The 9,972-nt window shown below is 42.5% G+C and overlaps 3 protein-coding genes across 3 annotated transcripts; 2 read left to right on the plus strand and 1 right to left on the minus strand.

The window, feature by feature from the left end:
• Positions 1–2,877: 2,877 nt before the first annotated feature.
• MELLADRAFT_67154 (uncharacterized protein) lies at positions 2,878–4,017 on the plus strand (the record flags this gene model as incomplete). The annotated part of the gene is made up of 1 exon (XM_007415317.1): positions 2,878–4,017. One exon carries the CDS (start codon positions 2,878–2,880, stop codon positions 4,015–4,017), a length of 1,140 nt encoding a protein of 379 aa, XP_007415379.1.
• An 897-nt stretch (positions 4,018–4,914) lies between these two features.
• On the minus strand, positions 4,915–6,978 carry MELLADRAFT_45179 (uncharacterized protein; the record flags this gene model as incomplete). The annotated part of the gene is made up of 6 exons (XM_007415390.1): positions 4,915–5,355; positions 5,419–5,694; positions 5,758–6,379; positions 6,464–6,547; positions 6,627–6,662; positions 6,757–6,978. The coding sequence occupies 6 exons, from the start codon at positions 6,829–6,831 to the stop codon at positions 5,249–5,251; spliced, it is 1,200 nt and encodes a 399-aa protein (XP_007415452.1).
• Positions 6,979–8,563: 1,585 nt separating this feature from the next.
• Positions 8,564–9,068, plus strand: MELLADRAFT_111086 (uncharacterized protein; the record flags this gene model as incomplete). Its single annotated transcript, XM_007415318.1, has 2 exons — positions 8,564–8,579; positions 8,635–9,068. 2 exons carry the CDS (start codon positions 8,564–8,566, stop codon positions 9,066–9,068), a joined length of 450 nt encoding a protein of 149 aa, XP_007415380.1.
• Positions 9,069–9,972: the final 904 nt, after the last annotated feature.

The raw sequence follows: 9,972 nt of genomic DNA on the forward strand, positions 1-9,972 counted from the left end.
CTCTCCATGCCATCCTTCCTCTGATCCTCAACTCGTGTTACAATCCCTTAACCATGAAATCATACGTTTTCACCGTTTTTCTGAAGAGATCAGTCCGTTAGCCTGGCCATTGGCAAGATAGGTGTGTGGTCATCGAGGTATGATGGAAAGTAAACGAATTTTCATCTTGAGATACCTGTCAAAATCAAAGTTTTTGTCAGTGTTTGTATCTGCGTGTCCCTGCTCAGCGCACGGACCCCGAGCTCAGCTCGAGATTTTGCATTTTTCCAACATTTCTGAGAACGACTGTAGAAAGCGAATTCTATGATGACAATCAGCTAAAAGCTAATTCTCAAAATTGGGACAAAAATCGATTTTTTAAAGCATTCTACGATTTATAGACTGTGTCAAATTAAGAAAACAAACGCATTCTGTAGAATGTGATTTCTATAGTTCACAAAAAGCGATTTCTGAGCAGAAATTGCTTAAGTGAACGCGCTCTTAGGGTCTTGAATATACATGTTGCTGGTGTGATGAGGTATTTGAGAATGGATCTTGTTTATACTTCAACTTCTGGATTCATTGCAATGGCAGCAAGGATTGTGCTGCATGCAAGATACACAGACAGGCAGTCACATTGGGACTTGATCTTCCACCCACCTATGCCAACAAGCACAAGTCTAATAGAAAACTTCAGAACTCAACTTTGAATTCATTTGTCAACAGACCAGTCTTTTTATCTGGCCTTTTTAACATGATGATAGTTCTCTAGATTTTTTAACACCCACTCCCATGGGCACAATTGAAGGAACAAACCTTCATGTGGATCTTTACTTTTGAAAAACACTCTGATGGTTGGAAAAAGAAGAAAATACATCAAGATGTTATTACTCCTCTAGCTTCAACTTCCAACAACATGAACCAGAATCTTGATAAGGAAAAATGCAATATAGTGAATCACCTTGATTAATGAAGTTTACATTACCTTTTTATCTGCCTGATCTGAGTGTAAGAGGAAAATAAAGCTAGTGATTTGGCAAAATGTTTGTATTGCACATATAAATGAAACATTTGTTGAATTAAACACTTGTTTCTATGTGTGAAAATTGAAAAATCATCAGGTCAAAGAGTAAATCTATAGAACTATTTTGCCTCACATGGTCAGTCACTGATCTTTTGGTTTGTGATTGTGCCAAAGCATCATCAACAACTTTAAAGAGTGTTGAAACAGATTGATTCTTCCAAAAGCACAATGGACTCCCTTCCAGTCTTGATGTGTATTTTTTATCTAGGTAATTATGTTTGTTGAATTGATGTTTATTGACTTGATGTTTATTGACCTGATGTTTATCAACTTGGAGTACTTTGAGTGTTAAGTGAGGAGAAACATCAGAGCAAGTTTTCATTTGTGGAATAAATCAGTGTTATGTGGTGATGTTTTTGGACCAGCCTTGAAGAGGTCAAAGACCAGTGGTACCTATCAAACAGCCAGATTAGAGCTTATGGCCTGAAATTGCTCCAAGTCAGCTACCCAGAGCGCTCTGGCCGGGGACATGTGAGATTTTTTTCTCACCTTACTTGAAAAGTGAAGATGAAGGTAGATGGGGTATGTAGTATGCCATCATATGTTGTAGAGGTAGTTTGCAGAAGAAATAACTTGTTTATTTGATGATAAATATACTGTTCCAGGACCCATCGAGTGTTCTGTCAGCCAAAGACAGCTTGTCAGCCGGTCATGAAGTGCATCAGGCTTGTATGTCACTTCATAAAGGTGCTGCAGGTGGTCTACAACATGTCACCATATCCAAGCCTCCTTCGAGTAATCTACACATGAATAAATTTTTCTTTGACTGCACAGAATCGCCTGATCTGATCCATAGATTTGTGCCACTCATTTCCCCTTGTATGTGACTCGAACGCGTGAAGGCGGATGAAGCCTTATATACAGAAAAGTGAAGCCAATTGGTATCCATTCTGGCCTTTTGGCTTAGATCAAGTGTAGTATCTGTTCTTATCAGTGTAATTACTGGTATTGGTTCATCGAACCAATCAATTAATTACTCTTATCTTTGAATGCCCTCGGCCGCTCCCTGGCTTGCCAGCGTGGTTGAGACGATGGCCTTGGGCTCACACTACCCCCTTGTGCTGTCAGGCAAAACCTCCTTTTTGCCATCTGATACAATTTTTTTAGATCACAAACGAACTACATATTACGATGATCGATTAGACGATGGATGCGTTATATGTGATCAGGATATATCAAGATAGAAACTTGACCAGACATGAATCAAGCTTCGAAAGGGGTGGGGGTAGAGTTTATCTAATACTTCTCATAACATCACGGACGGTTCTGTTAGTCAACCCGCCATCTTTGAAAATAAGAAGTCCACTGATGGATGATAAACCTTCAACCAACTACACCATTCAACTGCTCTGTGTCTCCGTCTTACGTTAATCTCTTGGACCAAATCCTCATTACAGGACACGGATAAACAATTACTGAACACTCCTTGGACATATACCTCACACTCCGCCATGACTAGCTCGACCAAACCATCTGCTTTACGAATCAGATGTGTGACTTACAATTTGAATCGAGGGTCAGTCTGCAGAGATATAACGGATCTCTTTCACTCGCGCGACTGGCTGATTCCTATGTTTTATACTTCCAGAAATGCCGACAGCGACTTCTTCAATTTGCTCTTCGATCAAGATCTTGTCGATCCGATCAATCTACCTGACCTCTACGTCTTCTCGTTTCAGTTTAGTGATATTCGTTCTTCACATCATTGGTGTCAAAATTGAATGATCTGACAAGCGCGGCTCTTGATTCACTTTCAACGAAACAGAGAATTAGCCGCGCTGCATTTGACCTTTTCATCATTCACTTCGTCAGCCATGCTTCAGCGACACAATGCCATCGTTCAGGCTTTCTCAAAGGGACTGAAGGCAATCAAATCTACTGGGAAGACCGAGGATACGATCAACCTGCACTCGTTGCCCTATACTCTAGTGACTAGCGACACCTATGGCGGTCTGGGAATCCTGATATATGCCCGGAGTGATACCGTTTACCTCTCGATCAAGAGTGTCGAGGTTGCTAAAGCTAGTTGTGGATTTCTGAATTTAATGAACAACAAGGGCGCAATTGGGATTAGATTGTTGATCGAACAGCCTGAAGACTCTCGTGACTTTAAAGACCCCGAAATGAGAGGAGCAGAACTTATTACCTTTGTCACAGCTCACTTGGCGGCGCACGACTCTGGGCTACTCGCTCGGAATGAAAACTATCAAACGCTTTTAAACAGACTTTCATTTCCGTCTAATACTGGATCCGGAGACCCATCAACAATTTATGACTGTAATCATTTGTTCTTCATGGGTGACCTCAACTATCGCATTTCTTTGTCTGCCCTGGATGAGGTCGGTAAAGCCAAGATCAGTCGCTCGAAACTGCACCAAATGCTTCAGGATGGCCCATACCGATCGATTGTCTCCGAGCATGATACGCTCTCTCACCAACATAATTCCAACAATGTCCTGTATGGCTTACGCGAAGGTCCGATCGATTTCAAGCCGACGTACAAATATGATCGAAAAAGTCCAGACCGCTTTGTTGACTTCAGCCAGCGCTTGCCAGGCTGGACAGATCGGATCTTTTTTACGTCTTGGAATGATCCAATGCCATCAGACCAAGACTCTAGAAGCACAAAGATTAATCCTAGTTCAACTCAAGTTATTTCATATCATTCAGTCCAACACGCTCTCGGAAGCGATCACAAGCCAGTTATTGCCGTTTTTGATATTCCAGATTGGTTTCCAAATCCAGATGAAAGGCTTTTGAAGTTCAAAGCTCATCATCAAAGAATTGAGCCAGATCGATGGTGGCGAGAAAAACTCTGGGTGGGAGCAGCCTTGGATCTTATCTTGGGTATTGGCATGTTCATAGTACTGGTGATAGGATTTGGTAGTATGAAATTAGGCTTGGCAAACATTGCAATGGCAATCAGTTGGAAATTTAGGAAGATGTTACGATGAATTTATGATATACACTAGGCCTCTATGTTTTTTTATTTCTTTAATAACGACCTGTAGAACACGTAACATTAATGCTCTGATGCTGTAAGATTTTGTCAATTATCTCGACAACACGCCCGCGATTGTTTCTCGTATTGGTGGTCTAAGTCGATCTTTGATCTTGTTCGAGCTTGCATCAGAAAGTGGTGACTAACTTGGTAGTCCAAACCTTTTGTCCCCTGCCCTGCTCTCAAAAAAACTACATCGTGGTCAACCTCTTCTTGAAAACCAATGGCTACCTTTGAGTCTGATAGGTTGGCTCAACTTGACTCATTGCGAGACACATGTTGTATGCAATCGCAAGAATACAACAGCATAAAGACTTGATGTCCTCTTTTAAAGCTTATCCATGAATGGGTGAAGGCGTATGTCATGGACCAGCCTTCCCTTCATGTTTGGTAAACAAGGATAAGAGCCACAGCCCAGTGACAGAAGATTGAACGCATCCGTCGTAGGAGCAGTCATTCTTGTTATTGAAAAATAAGCTTGTATGATCAAGCATGAGACTGATCTACGAGGTAAGAGATGAGGTTAGAAGTCAAGATGTGTAGATAGTTCACAGATGGGTAAACAGCAACCTAAATCTTTGAATCTCAAAACCAAAGGTAAACAGACAAGTCTTGATGTTTACCGGAGTATCAAGTGGAAAGCTTACATATGTGTGGCATCATTTTAACAGTCACCCAATCTGCTTTCAGCTTCCCACCCAAACTGTAATTCAAAATAGAAGAAACGAACAGCTCGGACCTTACATATCTGTTTGCATCAGTGTTTCGTTTTGAACTTACATTGCTTTCATTTGTGAAGAGAAACATGGATAAGTCTAGCCAGGTCTGCGAACGACTGGGGCCTTGGAAGAAAACCTGAACTTGTGAATCAAATATTGTTTGGACATGCTCATATCATATGCATTGACCCCATTATCTTCGGCGAGATTTCAAATTGATGGAACGGTGTACGAGGGAGCACAAATTTGCACATGCAATAACTAATATATCAACTAAAAAATATAACTAACAATCACACACAACTTTATATTGAAAAAAAGAAAGCTAAATGGATAGTGCATTTGCAGGTTGAACTGCTTTTTATGTCTCCATGTCTATAATCTTCATCATACCAAACAAAACAAAGAAGGATACCTAAGGAGTCCGAGAGACAATAAAAAAACACAAGTGATTTCGGCACATTCCTAGAATTTGAGCTGTTTAGGTTTCTCCCATGGGTAGTTGGGGTTACCAAAGTGACCATAAGAGGCTGTCTGGGCATAGATTGGACGCTGGAGATCCAATTCCTTGACTAAAATCGTATAGCATCATTAGCGAAATGGGAATCAGGTAGATGACAATCAACTACACTCACCAACTACACCAGGTCTCAAATCCCAATTGTTCTTAATCACATCGACAAGTTCGGCATCCGTCTTACCTTTAGCCGTCCCATAAGAGTCAACAAAGATACTAAGGGGTTCTGCAACACCAATAGCGTATGACAGCTGAACCAGAATCCGTCGAGCAAGGCCAGCAGCAATCAAAGATTTCGCAATCCAACGAGCCGCGTAAGCACCCGATCGGTCAACTTTGGACCAATCTTTCCCTGAGAAGGCACCACCACCATGGGCACCCCAACCACCGTAGGCTAAACCAACAAACATGGTAAGCAATAAATCACAATAAAGAAGAATGGTTGGGTAGAGCATACAGTCAACAATGATCTTTCGACCAGTAAGCCCAGCATCTCCCTGAGGACCACCGATCACGAAGCGGCCAGAGGGCTGGATGTGATAGATTGTTCGATCGTCCAAAAGCCTTGATGGGATGACTTGCTTGATGATCTTTTCCATAATTTCTGACCTTAGATCTTCTGTAGAGATTTCCTCCGCGTGTTGAGTCGAGACCACAATAGTATCGACCCGGATCGGAGTGACAGCCCCACTACCTTCCTCCTTCTTGTATTCGATAGTGACTTGAGTCTTAGAATCAGCCCTAAGCCAGTTCAAACCACCCTCCCGACGACGCTCATCGGCCATCTTCTTATTAAGTTGATGGGCTAAGACGAGAGTCAATGGCATGAGCTCTTCGGTCTCATCAGTAGCGTAACCAAACATAATTCCTTGATCTCCAGCTCCGTGGTTTTCCAAATCACCGTGATCTAAACCTTGAGCGATATCCGGAGATTGTTGTTCAATAGCAACCAAGACATTGCAAGTCTTGTAGTCAAATCCCTTGTCTGAATGATCGTATCCGATTCTCTTGATGGTATCCCGGATAATTTTTTGATAGTCAAGAGGTGCACGGGTTGTGATCTCACCAAAGACCATGATCTAAGAAGACATTCAAAAGAATCCAATCAGCGCAAAGTTTGATTAAACCCGGGTCAGACCAAATTTGAAGGGATTAAACCGTACCATTCCTGTCTTACTGGCCGATTCACAAGCCACTTTTGACCAAGGGTCCTCTTTCAAGCAAGCATCCAAGATGGCATCGGAGACCTAGTTGTTTCAAATATGCCGCTATCAGACGATCAGCCCTTGTTGGAGGAAGTCTCGTTTGTTTTGAAAAGAGGCAGACCTGATCACAAATCTTATCCGGATGACCTTCTCCGACCTGTGACCCGACGAATACCAGAAGGAAACGTTAACATTATGAGATCGGGGGTTTTTGGTTACAAATCAAGGTGATGTTAATGTATCTCACTGACCGATTCAGAGGTAAAGAGGAAATGACCAGCTGGAAGAACCGACTTGGAAGCAAGAGTTGAAGCAGCTGCTACCATCTTGTCAATAATCAAATAATTTGAGGGTATTGAAGATGAATTAGGGTAAACAGAGAGATAAGGATAGATTCGATAGGTAGGTTGTAGAAGGAAAGATATGGATGGTGTTTATATGATCGAGAGATAAACCTTTTTGAAGTACGTCACTGTTTGATGGATGTGGCTTCAATTTTTTTTTTTGATTTCGAATCCTTTTTCAATGTAAAGCTTGGGCCTTAAGTTACGCCTTAAGTATATACTTAACCAATTACAAGTGGGGAAAAAGCTGGAAAATGCAAACTAAAAAAATTATCACCAAAGCATCGCTTCACGTTTACTTCAAATACCCCGCTCCTTGGCCGGGACAAAACAGGACGAAACTCATCAAAGAACACCACACAATGCACATACAACCAGGAGCATGCGTGATTTGATTTGTATGCCGATGTTCGGCACAGTACTCTTGATTCTTTCATGAAACCTATCACGATTCTTTGTACGCGCCTTATACGGCGTTTGAGAAATTGATTCAACATATGGAAAAATCTCATTACAAAATGAAAATTAATACTATGTACAAAGCATATCAATGTCATGCTTGGTGAACACGAAACCCTTCAACCATCCAAATAATACCAAAGTTCTTTCTGTTCTTTACTAAAGATAAGAAAACTAGAGGAGATGTGCAGGATTTTGTGTTTGTAGTAAGATACAGGCTGCGTCGAAATGTCTTGCGATGACTCAAAAGATCGGTAAAATGACGCCATCTTTTGAAGTTTCACAGGAATCTTGATCAGGTTATTGCTGATCATGATAAAGCCGTTCCAATCATTTAGTTTTCCAAAAGTCCTCTCCCGTGCATAACAGAGAGAGGATCCTGCCATGAAGATCATGTGCACTTGTTCATCTGTAGATCTTTTGCATTGTGCGTGCTGAATTCCCTATGATCAGCGTTTGGCGTTCATGGCTGGTGGTGAGGACATGCCTTTCTGATCGGTTAGAAAGAGTCGACATAGCCAGGCCGCGGCCGACGCGCACATCAGGCGCGTTCAAGTTAGACAAAATTGGCCAAATACCGGCGTCTGCGCCGATGCACGTTTTACGATTTTTGGATCAACCATTCTTGGAACGGCTGTAGTTTTAAATAGATGCCAGGTATCAGCGGTGTTTATCTACTTTGAACAAGAAGGCCAAATTACCATCCAAACACACACTGCCACTCTTCAAGAGGGCTGTGACTGCAGTTGTCAATCTTACATACTACAGTTGGTAAAGTTGAAGCTCAACCACACTCCCTCAGCAAAAACAAAATTCGGACTGGCTGAGGGACTTACACCACAAAGCCACTTTTGAGCGGAAGGACGTCGGGATCGTCCGAGATTTCGTGCTCCCATGCGAACTCCCATTTGGGCTGTCCCCAGGATGTCAGTGTGCGCAGACATCCGCCGCACACTCTCAGGATGCCTGTCTGGGCATACATTCTCGGACTCTTAAATGCAGCCCCATCTGGGATCCCCGCATAGGTCCCTGCTGTGCGCTGACCACAGGACCCTGTGTGGATGCCTGTCTGCTTCCCTCGCATCCTGGTGCCTAGCAGGTACCGTCAGGATTGCTCATGGTAGCTCTTGAGCTCGGAGCCGGGCAGACATCTACTGCAGCAGTGCCATTCAAGGTCCGATGGGACGTCTCACGGTTGTTTGGTGGCTTTTTTAGGGTGATACCACAACAACACTAAATCATCCACCATCCCGAAATGGATCCTGACAAATGTTAGTGCCCTCAGTCATCCACACAAGAATTCAATTATCAAATTGTGATTTTTAGATTTTGAAAAAGTACTTGCTGGACAATCATTTCAGTATAGATGTTTGCTGTGTAAAGGCAAATCAATGAAAGATACCACTCATCATAAAACCCTAGCAAATCACCGAGCCAGGGTTCTTGCAAAACAGAGACAGGAGCAACACGATGCCAACCTAGCCGCTTATAATCCTCTTGGATCATTTCTTGAATTAGGAGAAGGTCATGATAATAAATCACCAATTACATCAGACTTTGGTGATGTTCAGGGAAACATCATCATTGAAGAACACGATGAAGAGTTTGCTCTTCCAAATGGAGTCAGTTTTTCAGAAGCTCTGATGAGACTTATGACAAGCAGCACGAGCGATTCAGATGATCAATCAGAGCAATCAGTTCAGAGTGAATCACCAATCGATCTAGTGGACCTGGATTTGGACCTTCTTCTGCGCAATTGACCTCATGAGCAATTTGACACAAGGAGTGATGATAGTCATTCTAAGTCCACACCATCAATAAACCACGGAACCGATGACAAAGAAAGCAAGCAAGATGGGGCTCAGCACCGCCAACATATTTACCTCGGATTACAAAATCCGAGGTATTCTTGGATGCAAAACCTCGGACAGAAGCTTCCCGAGGTTTTGATCCGAGGTAATTCTCAGGGCAAAAAAATACCTCGGGCAAAAACCTCGGACAAGGTCTGTCCGAGGATTTGCCTCCGATGATGCCTCGGATTTCTCAACCCAAGGCATCTATGCTGGCAGTGCAGCCTACAACAGCCTTTGATCCGGACTGGTATCCATTCAAGAAAGAGGTGCTCTATGTTTTATGCTCTTCTCAATATCAATACCATGGCTGAAATCAATCAAATCCTATAGCAAATAATTGCATTACTTATATTAGGTTCTGGAAGACACCTACTCTCAGAAAGACAATACGAGAGGATTCGCCGCTTAATTTGTTACTTCAACATTATGCTTCCGGCATACAAGACGTTAGGGCGCTTACGATCATCTATGTGTAAACGACTAGGTCTCAATGTTGTAAAATGGGATAGTCCCCTCAACAACCCTTGCTATGGCTTGAGCATCAAGGAGATTGTGGCTCAGGTACATCTTTCTTACCTTTAATCAATATATGAGGGGCATGTCTAACTGTTGGTCAGTTGATTTTAGGAGCTCTCAAATCCTGTGGCTGCCAAACACCTTGTTTTTGTACCTGAATTGGACACAAATGCAATTACCAATAGATTCTCACAATGTAAAAAATGGTGCGAGGGGTTTTGACATTCTCAAAGAGTTCAGATGGTCACATCAGCTCACGCTGGCCACTTCTTTTTGTACGAGCCTGTTTGTGCTC

Source organism: Melampsora larici-populina, assembly GCF_000204055.1.
Source record: "Melampsora larici-populina 98AG31 unplaced genomic scaffold MELLAscaffold_50, whole genome shotgun sequence".
NCBI classification, from domain to species: domain Eukaryota; kingdom Fungi; phylum Basidiomycota; class Pucciniomycetes; order Pucciniales; family Melampsoraceae; genus Melampsora; species Melampsora laricis-populina.